Source organism: Pygoscelis adeliae, unplaced genomic scaffold (assembly GCF_000699105.1).
Source record: "Pygoscelis adeliae isolate BGI_AS28 unplaced genomic scaffold, ASM69910v1 Scaffold14, whole genome shotgun sequence".
NCBI classification, from domain to species: Eukaryota; Metazoa; Chordata; class Aves; order Sphenisciformes; family Spheniscidae; genus Pygoscelis; species Pygoscelis adeliae.
In genome coordinates, this window is record NW_008825109.1 from 1,597,444 (window position 1) to 1,614,885 (window position 17,442).

Consider the following 17,442-nt stretch of genomic DNA (forward strand, 5'->3'; position numbering starts at 1 on the left):
AACAGTCACTCCCCCAAAATATAAAACATTGTGTGAAAATATTGCGAAATACTCAGTCTACAAGTAAGCTGTTCCCAAAACAACATTGTGGCCAGCCAGCAAACAAAAATTAGGGGCTTCAGTTGAAAATATACAAACTGAACTTTAATCTCCAAACATTACCTAAACACAAAGTACAAACCCCTTCCACATATGTGGCCAAAAAAAAAAATCAAAATTGTCTATTTCCTAGTGACTATCACAGAACAGTTCACCAAACTGGAAATTAAATGCTATATAAATTGGTCCTTGGCTATAATTATGCTCAAGTTTTCTGAAAATGGCCGATTCTGTCCTGGAAATTAGATTAAATATTGTCTGGTACACCTAAGGGCTCTGATAACAATGTTATTGAGTATGTCTGTTAAAGTATACAAAAAACCTAGGAAATCACATTGCTGTCATAAAATATAATATAACCACCGAGACTAACTTAACCAGGAGCTGGCATGCAAAAAAAAAATTGTCAACTAGAAAGAGTGATTCCTTAGAAAATATTATAAGAAAGAGCTTTTATTTATAAGGTTTGCAGGTAGAGAAGCTCTCTTTTAATTGATCAGTTGAAAAAAAAGGCCATTAGCAGACACACAAGTCTTCCTCATGTCTGAAACAGAAGCAGCAGATTCTAACACTAAACATAAGCTGAAAGAGCAGCTCAGTTTAGTTAGGTGTGTATGAGTTATACAATCTCTCAAGAAAACATAAATTGTTACCTGTGAAATAGAGCTGTTACAGGCTGGGAAGGGGTGAAAAGAGAAGATACAAGATACAGAAGGGCACTTCAGCTAACACCAATTCTTTCCCTTTCCACTATCCCAGTAACATCCCCTCTACAACGCAGCTAATTTTTCCTTGTTGATGGAAATGCAAAACAGGAGTTAAAGAAGAAACAACCATCTACCTTCTCCAAACATGTACATCTGTTTCTAGTGCAAAAAGCAAGTCTGTCAGGAGCCGCTGATGCATAGGAGACCATTTAAACTCTGGAATACGAAACATAGTTGTGCGTGGGCCTGGACTAAACTGTCGTCGCTGCTCTTCCGTCATTGGCATTCCTCGAAATCCCAAGTCAACACGTAAATCCCGGTCTTGCTGGGTGACGGATCGACCCTGTACCGCCTACATCAATAAGGAGTTCAAAAATCATTTTAATTTTTTGTAATGTGTTTTTGAATGGATCACATAATTTGAGAAAGGATGGGCTAAAACTGGACTCGAGCACAAACTATAGGCGATATTGATATTCCAAGGCAGGCAGTATCCTTCAGTAAAGGATTTGCTCCAATTCAAATCAATCAGCACTGAGGGGCTACGGCTGGCCTTCCTTTCAGCTATTCACCAATGTTCTACACTCAGGTTCTTCACTTGAAGTATTACAGAAAAGACCAAATGCAGCACATACAACATCAGCGGTGACAAGACTTTTTTTTATTGGAAACAACTATTCTTTTGTGCTGATAACACAATTTTATTTGAATATTTGACTCTAAACATGGACAAACTACACAGTGATGGCTTCAAGGAATCAGTGTACTTTTAGACAGCTCCTCATTTTCCAAAACCAATTTATTTACCTGGTCTTTTTAGCAGGATCATTAGAGAATCAAGTCTAGTCTCCCAAATCTCATTTTGCCAATTTTGTTACACTTTGTTAATTGGTTAACAGTTTTATGGATCCTCAGGACATTCTTTAGATTCTCCCAACAGGTGGTGGATGTGCATTTCATTCCCTTTCAATACCTACACAGTCAAGACTGTTTCCATTTGGTGATTAAAGACAAAAGTAAAAGATACACATAGAGGATATGATAGAGAATACCGTGAAGGAAAAAGTAGTAAAGAACAAACATTTTGACTGAATTTGAGGCAAATATTCATAACAACAAAGTTACTTATAATGTGCAACATCTCTGAAAGGAAGAAATACAAAGTCTGATCCTTGAAATTATTTTAAAGTGACTTTAGACTAGCTTAAAACTGGCAAAATGGAAAATATGCTTGCTTTGCTCACATATTCATTTCCTGATCTCAGCACACTGTTTTAAATCTGGACATTTAAAAGCAAAAAGAAATTTATGAAATATTTTGTGCTAGCGATGTAAAAATGGACATGGCATTGGCATTGAGCTGGAAAGCTTAGATCTTTAGTCTGATTTTGATCTTCTGTAGCCAGCATTTTGAGAGCAGGGCAGGTTTCCTTCATTCAATTTGACCTATTGGGATCAAAATTGTTATTGTTGCTTTCATTTCCTGTGTTTTTCTTAAAGTTATCTTTAAATTATTATTTTGGTTTTTTCTTAGACTTATCTAAGATTTGAATTTTTTGCATGAATCTTCTGCATAGTGCTTTCAATTCTATTTTCAGTCTTTCCTAGTTGGGACCATAGGAAAGAGTTAATTTTATATTCTTCAATATTTGATCTACTATTGATAAAGGCATTAACTCTTCTTAGAAGTAAGCAGGAGTTCCCATCTCTACTTTGTTGTGCAAGCTGTTGCTTTCTTTCAGTCCATTTCAACAAGGCAGCTTACTTCTTACTGATAAGGTGGGGAGCTGATTGTAGATTGGTTTTAGAGAATTTGAATACAATCCATTCACATACCACTTGTTTTCTTTTGGGTACAACTACAGGTAGTTGTCATATCAGCAGCAGTAACGGTATCATAACTGTACCATAACAGGAAAGCTTTTATCTAGCCAATAATACTGTATTTGCAAGAATGGGCTTTGATGTGCATTGCATAAACCACCATGAAACCCAACTATCTACACTTGGGTGGCCAGTGTTTAAGTCGTTTTCAGCGTTTTCAGTGGTCTCAAAGAGATCAGATCTAATGTGTGATCAAATGTGATCAAATCTAATGTGTTTGATCTCAAGAGATCAAATACACAGTGTGCATGTGTTCCCATGCATGCTGCAATCAAAACTTCAACCTCTGGCTCCACTGTAGACATGTTAAAATTAACATTGCTTTTTACTCATGAGAAGAATAATGCTTGACTAATGTTTTATTTAATACATATTTCCATCTTTTTTTATTAAGGTTAATTTCATTTAAACAGAAAAGATTTAACTATGGATGGTTTACCATTCACAGGGTATTTCGAAACACCCAAAGAAGAGATTAGAAGATAACAACAATTCTGGTGGGTACACTTGTTGATAATTGTTTTTAAGAAAATTATTTAAAAGAGATAATAATGGCTACAGACTTAAATCAATTCATTGTAGTTTATAATTGATTTTAGTGGGAAATAACTGTAATTTAAGTAGTATATGGAGAATCAAGGGAGATAAATAACTCATAGAGTCAGACTCTTCAAGAGTACACAATTTGTAGATAATTTGCAGATCCAAATGATATATTAGGAATTTTTTGAGTAGCTAAGAGTAAAACATTTGGAAAACATTTTGTTTCTCCTATCTTACAATGATCTGATAAAAGCTTATTAAGGTTTATGTATCATTTTAATCCTAACAAATAATTATAGGCTTGAGGAATTTACATTTTTATAATTCAACTGTTATAGGTGAAATTCATTGAGAAAAGAGGTTAAAGAACAGAAAAGTACTGAAGTCACACCAACAGGATTTTCTACAGTAGCTAGTACAAAGTCAGATTATCTTTTTCATTAAAGATTTATCTTTCAAATTCACTGTGTTTATGGCTGCATATATGTACATAGCAAATGAATACTAGCATTTCGCTATTATTTTACTCTTTAAACAAAGATCCACATTTCAAAATAAAAACTGAGTGCTCCTTTTTCTTGCTAGCCTCCATTCATTCCATTTATCCGTTTCCATGGTATTAACAGTCTTAATTTTAAGACTTAACGTAAGGTGTTTGGGAACTGATGGTAATAGATACACTATTCCTATCGAGAGCTTTCAGGGCTTGTTCTTTATTACAAAGAATGCTTTTAAATATAAGGATCCCTACACAATGCTTGATAGTCTGTTACTGTTGTTATGAGGATTTTCATATTTTTGAAAAATACTTACAAGAGAACCCCCAACTTTTCTTATAATACTTGTCTAGGGAATGCAAGAGCTCCATCTGCTTTTCTCTTCAAAACAGAGGTTCTTACCATAGAAGAGAGACTTAGAAGAGAGTGTTCTTTCTATATGTCAGAACCCACTGGTCTGTGTAACTGGTTTTTTAAAAAGGGAAAGTTTCTGTTTTAGAAACCACAGGTTGTTTAACTAAATTAAAACGTCCATTCACTGGAGGTTTTCTGAAACTACTGTCTTCCTGAATAACAAAGCAGGCAGGCTGACCTGTGTTCTTTTATCGGATGACATGTACTTTGAGTGTACGTGAATGTATCTCTGCAACTCTTTCTTCTGACGATTTGGTACACACTACACAATACTGGGCAGAGCAATCTTTGCAATTGTTGTTTGGCTCTTCTTCCATAATTTTAGGAAGTCTGCCTGACTTTTAAATCCTAGAAGATAAATACTGGTGTACATACTGGACATATAGTCAGCTAGTAAAATCTTGAAGGTAGTCAATTCTTTCACCTGATAACATCATTAAAAGCAATCTTTGATTACATGCTACAGTCTCTGAACAATGCCAGTGAGGAAATTAATTCTGTGCTTTAAAAGTTCAAAGTGATCCTATATTTTGCTGTGTATACAGAGTACAAATTCTTTCAAAGAGTAGACTTCTGCCTTGGCCTTCCCATTTTCAGAATGCTATGGCTCTCACAAAACCACTATTTTTTCAGAATTTTTCAGAAGGAGACCTAGACAAGACAGGATCTCCAAGAAGTAGATACTTCTTCTTTTATTAATCATCTCTGGTCTGGAAATCAAGTCACAGTTTTTCTTCTGTTATCCCTAAACTATTCCTTTTCTTGTGTTAGGATCAAATATGGAGATTATTTATGCCAGCATTCCTGTATGGGAAGAAAGACAGTGTACTAAGTGCTGTAAGACAACATTCTGAGACAGGTACAGCAAGAGTAAAGAATACTTCAATGTGTGTTTCATAGTAAAATATAGATATTTCTAATCTTAAGACATACTAACAAGAAAGTCTAAAGCAGAATTCTAAGAGTATCAGTTAATCTCTCCACAACAACTAAGGAAAATGGATGAGAGATTCTCTTAGCTTTTTTTTTTTAAACTAAAGCATCCACAATTGCAATACATATTTTCTATACAAACATGAAAGACTTCACAATCCTTATACATGTTATGGCATTTTCAAAGCAAATAGGCTTGGAGGATGGAGACCTTCCATGTAATTAAAGAAATACACGTCAAACATCTCTCAGATCTCATACTATTAATTTATCCAGCAGCAATGAACAGCAATTACATCAGACAAATACATGGCTACAGCACTTGAAACTTACCTGGGTTGTGGTAGTTGTCTGGATCTTCCGTATCTCCTTTCCTGCTTCCTTACCATCATCAGATCTTTCCGTATCTGATATTATACTTCCTGCATCAACACTAGGTACAGTTTTGCTACCAGAAGACTCTGTCTCAAGAGTTGTGGCAGTCATTTCAGCATATTCTAATCCTTTAGATGATGAAGCCAACTCCCTCTCAGATATGCTACTCATTCCATCTGAAGTTGTGTGAATCTTGAACTCCTTGTCCTCTATTATACTTGAAGCACATGTTATATCTACACTACTCGTCATATGTGCAAGCAATCCCAAATCATCATTTACACCAAGATGCATCTGTGCCTCTTGCACATTTGGAATAGAAATGTGATTACTTGAAAGTTCAGGTAGAAGTTTCTCCTCTTGACTAGGTATTTTATCAAAGAGAAATGAGGTGCTGTTAGTAGAAGGTTCATCTTTCTCATCAGCCAGAGTTATTAATGGACCATTATCTTTTTCCTCATTCTTCTTAATAATACCCACACTTCCATGAACATTGTTTTGCAGTTTCTCAACAGCAGCGCTATATACATTATCTAGAAGAGATTCAACTTCTACAAGTGCACCATTTTCTCCAGTTACCAGTGTCTCTGGTGATAAATCCATATCATCAAGTTTTACTTCAGTAGCTTCTACCTTTTCAGCTTTTATATCAACTAAAAGGTCATGAACTTCCACATGCACTCCTCCTCCTGATCTCTCAGCACTTCCAAGCACATCATCTGACACCTTTGTAGCCATGAGCAAGTCCCTCGTATCTGTACTGACAGGGTAATCCGTTTCACTTTCTGGACTTTGGCTTTGTGAAAGGTCTTCTATCTCTCGAATTTCCATTCCACCTTTTGCTCCTGTTGTCTGAGAGGAAAGACCTGAGATAGTGCTCACGTTCCCCTTCTTCCCCTTTTTTATGTTTTCTTCCTCTTGCCTTTGATACTCTTCATACATTTTTGCTAGATACTCCTTGTGAGCCTCATATGTGACCTTAAAACGAAAAGAACAGATTATGTGGATGAATATATGCTACATGAACTCGGACAAAAACTAACAAGAATCTTAACCGCATATTACATACAGCTTACAAATTGTTTCACAGCAAAGGATCTACAACGATGACAAAAACCAGCCACCTTGACATGTATGGAGATAGCCACCAGATGGCACTAAATCACTTCACATCTTATCTTACTATATTGCTAGTCCTTTTGGGGGAGTTACCAGTATTAAAAAAACATCCACGAGCCATTTCTTACCTTGGAATGAGCTATAGAAAGAGTATCCACCCACACTCTCCAGCCTCCCCATTCATATTTTATTGCATGATACAAGAGAATACGGAAAATGTTGTAAACCATCTCTGTGATCTTCTGCTCTTCAGAGTTCTTAGGGTTAATGTATCCCAGAGAAAACATCCAGTCCTGCCACACTGAACACTGAAGTAAACATCTAAAGTGAAATAATTAGGTCAAAATATATCCAAACAAAGCTTCTTTATTTTAACATTATGATGGTTAAAATAGGAAGAAAATAATTTGGTACATCTCCTCTGAACATCCATCGAATGGTGGGAAGAAACTTAAAAATACTTCAGGATGAATAAAAATTTAAAGTATATTCTAAACAGAAGAACGCAGTATTAGTTTTTTAACTAAGAAAAGTTACCAGAGACCTATTCTATTTATTTTTTATACATTCCATTTAACATACAGTATAAAACTCTACACAGAGTACAACAGATTGCTATTACCCACAAGTCAAGGCCGAGAAAATACTACTTGTAGTGACATACCTTCTGTTTTCACGGCTATTACTAAAGAGTTTTATCATATCAGATAAGAACAAACGTCGAACTTCCATCAGCTCTGCACTTGGCGTGGAGTTTTTTAACAGCGTAGCCACCACCTTAAGAATCACTTTGAAAGAATAAATTAGTTACATAACACATTTTAACAACATTTAAAAAAAAAAGTTGCTGACAGCAACTAATGTAATTAGTAACTGAAACCCATATGTATTTGAGATACACTAATGAATTGTTCTCGCTTCCTGAACCATATTCTTTAAAAAAAACCCATAACCTCTATGCAATACATTTATCATACAAACATAATATATTGTCCTTACTTGGATTCTGAATTTTCACTGTAGAATCTGGCTCTGGATGCGGTTTATGAACAACTTGAGTGCATACCTGTTCTGTCAAAATCTGAAATAGAATATTAAGTTCCTTTTACCATTTTTAATTAAACACTACAGCATCTCTTTGTTAATTTTTAAATTTGTTAAGAACATTTACCATGGCCACACTGTAACTTCATAGAAAACATTTTGATAAAATATTTTTATTCTTGAAGAATGGAAATGAGCAATTCCTCTACGCAAGGATAAAGATTTTCACGGATGCACAGTGGCTGGTTAACTAACGGTTTAGTTTAGTTAGCTGACTAAATATACAATAATTGTGTTTTAAAGATATTTCATTCATATTTCTCATAGTGTTACACATTCACAGATCAAAAACTCTTTCATAAGCACTGTACAACAAAAGTTATTCTCATACATTTCATCCATAACCAAACCCAGTATTTCTTAAAAGTGGGCTTGGTTTTCTCCAGCTAGGAGAGAGGAACAGTCACAGACAGCATTCCATAGGAATAATCCTGGGGCTTCACATCAGCAAGACAGATCATTCTCCTGCTTCATGAATTGTACCTGACAAACTAATTAATCTGTATTGAGGCAACACCACAGAACTTTCACACTAGGATACCTGTCACAAGTTCTATGTATGCAACTTTATTTTTAAGGACAAGCTAAAAATTTAATGATATTCACATGGGATTCTCAATAAGTATATTCAAGCAAACGTATTTCAAAATAGAATCATTTCACTAGTAATTCTTATTTATTTTAAAGCAGAAATTTAGCTCGTTCATTAATCAATAATCAAACTAATGTCAGTTGTAAATACAATATCTTTGACTGTGTCTTTACATACTGGTATTTAAAAGAGAATACAAGTATGCCTTTGCTTTTTATGAGAGAACATGGAAAATATCTGCGTCAGTTCCTTGGCAAATCTTTTGTACTTCTGGCACTTAACTCCTTTTTCTCCTCCTCTGGCTATTTTTTCAAATGTAAATGTCTGTGGATGCTGGACTCCATGAGGACTTTAATTTTGTCACTGAGTTATGCATTTTCTGAGAATACCAATCACAGAAGCTCTCAGAAATCTGAATGTAGCTACATCTAGGCTGAGACCCAAGCTGTCAAACCACATAAGGTAAGCTTAGATATGTGCAATAAAAAGGAACTTAATGTCTGAGTAAGTCATTGGCAAATAGATGACATTTAGTTTTTTACAATCATAGGAGAATGTCTTCTACATCATTCAGACTCAGAACCCTAAATATCAAGCACTCCTTTAGTCTTCCATGTCTTTTTTGGAGTCAATCCTCAGTATCTAGCCATTACACCTATTTGTAACTGAACAAAAAATAATAGCATAATTAAAAAAACCCCAACTTTCTACTGCATAAGGTCCTCAGAAATTGAAAAAGGTTCAATTCTAAGTCACTATTTTAAAAATAATTGAAGATTGGATGTGATCTTTATGCATTTGCAGGCATGAGGACATAGGCTTCGACTAACTTGATGTTGACAATATTTTCCTTTAACAAAATTACTCATCATCAAAACTAAAGTTTCTACAACAGCCTGGTAGAACAGTTGAATGCTTCGAGGTCATATTTGCCTCAAGCAGTATCTGTTACATAAAAGTGGCTGTGTTCAGTTATCATTTTGGCATACTATCAGCATTACAAGTTAAAAAACAGTACTTTTCAAAATTTTGTAAACTTGAAAGGAATGGCACAAAAAAAGAAAAAGAAAAAGGAAAAAAGGCATCTCTCTGGCTCCAGTACTTTCCTTTGCAATGGACGAGTAAGAAAAATTGCAGGTCTCCACTAACTTTTTTTTTTTCCTGTGTAAAATGATGAACAACTTAAGTAGCAGGATCTTTTCCATCACCCTTTGTAATGCTGTAAGTGTAAAGTTTTAGAGACTATGTAAAAATTATGACATTGTTAATTAAAATATCCAAAGTATGTCAAAATATAATCTGAACCAAGAAATCCTTTCTTAAAATTTCTATCTAAAATTTCCTCAAAAGTCTTGAGAATCAGGATATTGTAAAGCACAGAGTCACAATATAATTAAGTCATAATTTTTACAATAGAGATGATGATCTCTATGTTTAATAATTTGTACCTCATAAAGTGTGTTATATGTTGTAACGGTCACCGTATTTGTATGCAGCATCAACCTTTCTCCAAGAAGAGTGAAAAGACTGTGAGTATGCATGATTTCAACCTTTCGCCTGGAAGAGAAAATAAAAATATTAGGAAAATGCCAAGCTGTTGAACATTTTAAGTAAATGCAAAAAAACCCAAAGCCAAATATTTTGATGTTGTACTACAAAGTTCTAAAACTTGTTATTCTGTAAATATTATGAATTAAACATCATTTAAGATCTTTCGCAATATGAATGCAATTGTAGTAATACACAAAGGTTCTCAGAACATAATGCTGTATTTGGGATGGGCTTTTGTATAAAACAAATGACACACCATTCTCACCCTCCATGATTTTCACAGTGGAAAAAGACAAAGGAATCCCTTTCTGTCTTACTCAGGCTGAGAGAGTTCAAGACGTTCACAGGCTGGCTAAAATGTGGTCACTGCAGAACGTATCTTTTGTCTCTCTCTCAAGGACTCAGGACAATCCAACCTCAGATATTCCAGCATAAATACTAACACATATAGATTTATCAGTACGGCCATTCTCTTTACATAGCATTCTCTCATGTAGCCAAAATAATTAAATCCTGGAACAACATACGTTACAATGCAAAGGAAATAAAATCCTGAAAAGTTATGAAATTCCAAGTGATTGAAGTGACTTTTATAGTTAGAATCAAAAACTACTCAAATCTTAAAAAGCAGAGAAGAAAGCAGCTCACATCAGTGAATTCCATCTGTCCTAAAAGAGTACTCTCTTAAAATTGGATATAACATCATAAATAAAGAGTACTTCTCATAAATTGCATAATTAAATTTATCTACTATTGTAATGAAATATGAAACAAATTTGAATAAAAACATTATTCAAAATAATATATTAAAGCAGCAGAAAAATATGAAATAAGATAAAATACAGTAAAGTTTCTGTAAAATTTTATGCATTCAAAAGCTAAGAAAATCCCTTTTCATGATTACTGATGATAACACAGGTTTAAATTACATAGATTCATTCTAGAACTTTTGAAATTAATACATTACATTATAATTTTCAAATAACCACAAAAGAGTTGCAACAACTTATAACAGTGTGTACTCTTCTGTGAGTTGCTTATGAGAAAAACTATGGGTATTCAACCTTGTGAGCTATGATGTAGCACACGGAAGCCAAAATTTGTTGGAAGGTTTAAATGTGCAGATAAAAACCAAAAGTAAATAACGGACTATGATTTCGGTGGTGGCGTAGAAAGAATCAAAGATGGCAGAGAAGGAAAAGAACAGGATTTTGCCAACTGTTAAGGTTAGACAAAGTAGTCTATCATCACAGATCACAAAGAAAAATAAATTAAGTTATTCAGACTCTCATCTAACACATTACTGGTCACTACTCCTAAGAATCAATTACCTCCATTCTATAGCTTAATCTACGATGAACGTATACGAACTACAGCAATGGTAACTGGTTTTGTACCTATACAGTTGTTATTAATATTGTATTGGTTACATTTCATAAATCACATTATAACATCTCTTTATGCAATTCTGCTTTAGTGTATTAAAATACAATGCCTGTTTCCTGTACTGTGAAACAGAAATTTAAGTGCTTTATATTTTCATGTAGTTTATAATTTTATAATCGCTTAGAATTTCCTGTAGTTGACTACAATTTTATAAAATCATGCATATGCACACGTATGTATGTGCACAAATAGGCACACCTCACAAGCCCTAGCTGTACGATATGAAAATGGGGTGGGGGGGGGAGCATTTTTACTCGCTGAAGTCTACATAAAATGTGAACATTTACAGATGTTTGGAGGTCTGAAAATTAAAAAAAAACTTTGAAAGTTACACACAGTATTCAAGTGGATTTCAATGACTTCGATTACATGAAAAATAAAGTTATTTAATTTTGTGCTAAGTACATACTTTCACTCAACAATGGAAACTACACTGACACATCCATAATTACAAGTAGATGCTAAGGACCGGGAAATGAAATTTCAACTTCTGAAAAATCTCACTTTTCTTTTTCTGTAATGTTCCACTGACAGAGTTTGCTACTTGATTTACTGGATAAGTGATAAATATTTTAAACAAATGTACTTATCTGGACACAACCAGGCTTCTGCACAAGTCAAACCTTCATCTGGTCTATCTTACTTAATCCAACTCCTATCAACGTAAATGATTTTTAGTAAGTAATTTTTGAAAAGCCCTTGGAGATTCTCGAGTGGACTGTCAATTTGCCTTATTAATTCCCAGAACACTATTTGGCTTGCTGGATCCCAAAAGAAAAATCCCATTTGGGAGCATATTCTCAGCTAACTGTCTCTCAATTATACAGTCATACTTTATTGATCTTACTGAGAAAAGCATGTCTAGCAATACCGCATTCTGGCTGGACTCCTAGCTCCTTTCCCTTCTAAGGAGGTTTCACATGATGATGTCTCTTGTGAAGCACACGGTTAATTTTTATACTGCACAGTCTCCCACTGGAATATTGTTGTGGGTTAACCCTGGCAGACAGTTACGCACCACACATAGAAGGGGAAAAGTGAGCAGCAGCAGATTACACAGCACTGCATGCTTTTTAATTCTTTCTTAACACCAAAATTTGGAAGAAGAGACTAAGTACATCTATTTCGTGTCACATTTTGTATGTGAATATTTCTTGCATAGAGGTATGTCCTTACCTCCTTTTTTAATGATCATTTACTTAGTCTGTTTGCTTTTCCTTCCAAAACTTTCCCATGTGAATAACGTATTTTTCTATTTCATTTTTCCCATCATTTAAAAGCTATTTTTAGAAGTACTGCCCTGAAACTTTTATTGCAATGACACTGAAAATTCCAGCAACAAATTTTTGATGACACTCACATGTTTCCTATTATCTCTAGCTGAACATACAATACACATTTATAAAATGTATTTTTGGAAAATGTTTTTCAATCGTTTTAAGACTTGAATTTCAGCATATCATATATTTGGCAGACAATCACTGTATATTTTCAAACACCACAGTAGTAAAAAGTTAACTGGAAAATTAATTTTATCCCAATGTATAAAGGTGTAAGTTATTAATCAGAAAACCTAACAATTTTAAGTAATTTCTAAAGACTGTCAAAGAATATACAGTAATCATGACAAAAAGACAAGAAGAATTGTGAACTTAAATACATCACTATAACAATTTTAAAACTACACTTACTTATGACCCAAGTGTTTAAGAAAATATCCAAGGACCTTCAAAGCTTGAACCCATATACTCTCGCTTTTGGAAGCCAATAATTTATAAATAACTCTAAAAAAGAAAAACAAGTTCAACAAGTTTTTTCAGTTTATTACTAAACTTCACATATATAGATTGTATTTCACTGAACAGGGATATTTCTTAATAAATAAAACTATAAAAATAGCAATTTACACAAAATGAAAGGATATACTGAAAGCACCAAGCACAGCGCAAGAGTTTGATTATGAATTCTTTAGGTTACAGACACGGTGTCTTCTGGTTCAGTTCCGTGTTTTATAACAGAAAGCGACAACCTTCTGTCATACCTCTACCTTGGAACAATCAAATAAAATAAAAGACAGTCTGAGCAGTTGTAGCTGAAGACAAGAGAAGCAGATTGGAGCACATAAGGTCACATCCTGGAGTTTCTTGGAGTACCTGGATGCTCCTGAAAATCTCCTTTCATTCTTAGAAACCCTACTCAGTATCCTTTCTACACAGGATAGGGTACCTGCATTTAATCACAGGATATTTACACTGAAATCTCATTGGTCAAAAGTAGAATATGGCAATATGTTACACAAAATCCCATATACACCTATGAAGCTGCATCCTCATTGCATCAAAATTTGAAGTAGAAAAAAAATACACCCTGTGTTTTTAAATCCTGGATAAAAAAGGCCTCAAATTTAACTAATTGAATTTATTACTTATTTAATGAATATGATTGGTTTAAGCACAAATTCTACAGTCTTTCAGAAAGGAAACCAGTCTTGATTTGAAGACACCAAGAGACAGAAAACATTACCCCTTCTCCTGGACTGTTCTTCAAAAAATTTTTAAATTGATATTTTAGTTTCCCTTCTGAATTAGCTGAGCTTCAGCTTTTAGCCATTCTTTTTGCTCTTTCTGCACTAAAGAGTGTTTTAGCAGACAGTATCTTCCTCTTTTGAAAGGACTTATGCCATTATCAAATGTCCTCTGAGGCTTTTGTCCTCTGACAAGCTAAGCAGACGAACCCCTAATTCTATGTAAGGCATTTTTTTTTGACACTTAAATGTTGCAATTCTGTGCATTCTCACCACTTTTTCAACACAGACTTTTAAACACAGAGACTGCACCATCAAACAATTTTAATATTGGTTCCACAAATGTTACATAAAGATGTCTTAAATCCTCTAGATCGGTCTTACCCTTCTTTGAAAGGTGTCAGGAATAGAATTCCATCTGAATACAGACAACTATAGGCAGGAAACAAAGTCCTAACTGTGAGTACGAGTCTTCCCTTCAACTAGCATTGTCATTCAAACAGTTTTCAATACAAGTATTTGCACAAAGATCTTAGTATTTTGGCAAAACAAAGCCTGAATTTATCAGAAGGTAGATTCCCGCCCCCCCCACCCCTCGAGTTTTACAAGCCCCTTGCATTTTCCAAAGTATTTTCAGAACAACAGAAAATAAAATTTTGTAATAAGTATTAAATTATTAACATGAAAATTATTAATCTCTGGAAAAAATTGCATTACCAAATTAGGCATATGAAAACAACAAAAATACCACTTCTCTGGGAATTATCAGTTATTAATTTTACTGTCAAACAGATAAACATATGAATTTGACAGATAGCTTTTTTAATCTTTTCAGAGAGAATTTGAGAGGTTAAGGCACAATTTCTCTTGTTTTCCTCTTCTTCCCTCCGGTCTATGTTAAACATCTGAAGACAGAATATTCAAAGTTATTCTGAGATAGATACATGGCTTTTTGATGCATCTTGTTAATTACATATTCTATTTGAGATTGAGAAGCAAGTACAACAGTACATTTACATTCAAATATCATAATGATAACCTTAAGTGGAAAATTTTTTCCTCCAAGCTATCAAAACCACTCTGTTTTTGACAAAAAATATAGGCTAAGTTAATAAAAATTTTAGTTTGAAAGATCAGCAAGTGTGATGTTTATATGAAAAAGAAGCAATCTGGAGAGTGATGATACTGGAACTACTTTTAAGATATTTTCTCACTTCACTGTCTTACCGTATCCCATTTCTCTGATCAAAGGCAGGTATCATGGATGCTGGATGTTCGGACATTAGTGCCACTAGCAGCTGCAGCACATCATGAATATTTTCATCCTGTATGACAAGCATCAATGTTATTCTACAAACTAACCTCAACAGCAGGCTTCCCATAGAGCTGGTACAATTGGTTACAGTAAAAGATAGGCAATTACAGAAATGTACCTCATGCATTGTTAATAAGTAATTTAATATGCTCTGCAGTTCATCTTCTTTCACTCCTCGATCCTAAAAAAAATAAAAGGAGCAGCATTATTCAGAGAAAATACATTCTTTAAGTTTGGCTCAAGAAAAACTTGCACCAAGTCAAATAATCCTACGATTTTTTCTATTTAAACTCAAAAGACTAAATTCTCTCTTTCATTCCATTTCTTTTCCTTACCACACTGACAGTTCAAACCAGCATGAAGTCAGCCCTCTATTCCCGCTAGAAAGGATTCTTACAGTGTGGGCCTTCAGATACTATAAACTGTTACTGCCACTCCTCCAATCCCTGACACAGAACAGAAAAAACAGGAGGAATAAGCCAGGCCAGAAAATACTGGTTTTCAGTCTAGTCTCAAATGACAGATTATACCTAAAGACTAGCGTTCAGCTGTAACAGAGAGAAAGAACCCTAGAGCATTTCAACCAGTGGCAGAACCAAAAAAAAGGATAAAGCAATAACTAACAACAACTGCCGTTACCTTTTTCATTTGATCAAGCAAGCAACTATCTACTATCACATAAAAAAAGCCCAAATACCTGAAAGGTTCTGTAGTGTCATATACTATTTCTGCAAGTATATTTAATAAAATATAGATGGCATAGTTTGGTGAGGTTAGTAAGAAATATTGTACGGATTTACTACCTTTATGTTGATTAGAAATACGTGCATGAACATTAAAATTAACCAGAAGCAGATACAATACCTGACAGCTATCACATATTTACTGCTGTGAAAGATCCTATTACATGTATATAACAGATCTCAATGTTTTCCATCTGGAAGAGACTGTTTTACCTTCAATATAAGTTGTTTCAAAAAAAGCAGCATAAATGCCCTTAGTGATATGATTTCTTTCTGTGAGGGCCGAGGACCATCTGGAAGAAGCAAAATATACCACTTTTAAATATAAACTAATTCCTTGAATGACTGCAGCTTCTTAAGGAAATCACAGTTCCTACAACAGATTTAGTATTCTATTCATTATATAAAAGTTCATCTTTGCAAAGGATATAATTTATAACCTTTCAGAATCATGTTACAACACTAATATATATAAGTGACATTTCATTTTGAAAAAAATAAATTCTTTTTTTTTTTTTTTCTTAAACAAAGGCACAGAAAGATGAAAGGTAGTAATCAGGTCTAGACTCACACAACTAAATTAAGGTATATGTTCTGGAGGTGTCTTCATATGAGCCAGGAGTTTCAAATCCCAATATAAGCAACTATCTTTATTGACTAGATCTACTTAACTGACCCAATGTCAGTGCCCAATTCAGGATAAAAATTATTAGTTCCGTTGACTACCTTGAGTTGAATTCCACTGAAAACAATGGGAGTTTAAACACCTAGTACAAGTTACACTATGGACATGTAAACTTAAAAGGGTCTGAATACAAAGTTGAATCTCACCTAAAATACATGGTAACAACTTGGAATAACTAAGCCACTATGTTAAATACCATCTGAATGAAATCCAACAGCGGAAGGATTAATGAAATATTAGTGGTGGCCATTACCTGTAGCAGAAACTGAAGCTATTTAACCAAAGAGAAACTACAATCTGAAGAAAATATTAAATTTAAACCAGAAAAAAAAATTATTCTGTAATCCATAATACTTTAAACAATTGTGCTTGAGGAAGTACATCAGGAAAACAGAAGTAACGAAAAAATTGAACAAGAAACAGAGCCTGAACTATATTCACTTGAACCTTGCTCTATTGTATTTTCCATTCTCCTCTTTCATACATAGTTAAGGTTGAACTGGAAATTCCTTTGTTAAGTTCCTACTTTTCAAACAACGTGTGTCACAGACAGTTTTAAATTTTGCACAGTGAAAATAAATGCAGCCGAATTTACTTTTTCTTTAACCATTTCATCTTATGCTGATAAACACATACCAAAGCTTAATAACACTCTATGTCTCAGTATTATTTCCAATCCAGATGAATGCAACCTTTTAATGAAATTTTTTTATAGTCTCCAGTGCCACTCTTTGAAGTGAAGCCACTGCTGTACACAGTAATTCAAGTTTGCAACAAGGGCAAACCTGAGGGTAAGTTATATTTGATTAGCAGGAAGAAAAAGAGTTTTCTTCCCTGTTTAGGATTGGAGAGAGGAGAACTGGGTACTTTTCAGAAAGAAGCAAATAAAACTCAACATCCCTCCAACATCA

The 17,442-nt window shown here is 34.1% G+C and overlaps 1 protein-coding gene across 1 annotated transcript in view; it reads right to left on the reverse strand.

Moving 5' to 3' along the window:
* The window catches only part of NBEA (neurobeachin), a 180,865-nt gene extending 165,114 nt beyond the window's left edge, over nt 1-15,751 (reverse strand). The window contains exons 1-10 of the mRNA XM_009327857.1: nt 15,743-15,751; nt 15,222-15,284; nt 15,016-15,113; nt 12,956-13,048; nt 9,716-9,824; nt 7,571-7,652; nt 7,236-7,359; nt 6,700-6,892; nt 5,411-6,430; nt 941-1,158 (exon numbers count right to left, since the gene is read on the reverse strand). Of these exons, the coding sequence (XP_009326132.1) occupies nt 941-1,158; nt 5,411-6,430; nt 6,700-6,892; nt 7,236-7,359; nt 7,571-7,652; nt 9,716-9,824; nt 12,956-13,048; nt 15,016-15,113; nt 15,222-15,284; nt 15,743-15,751 (2,009 nt within the window). The remainder of the gene's footprint in view (nt 1-940; nt 1,159-5,410; nt 6,431-6,699; nt 6,893-7,235; nt 7,360-7,570; nt 7,653-9,715; nt 9,825-12,955; nt 13,049-15,015; nt 15,114-15,221; nt 15,285-15,742) is intronic.
* Nucleotides 15,752-17,442: the final 1,691 nt, after the last annotated feature.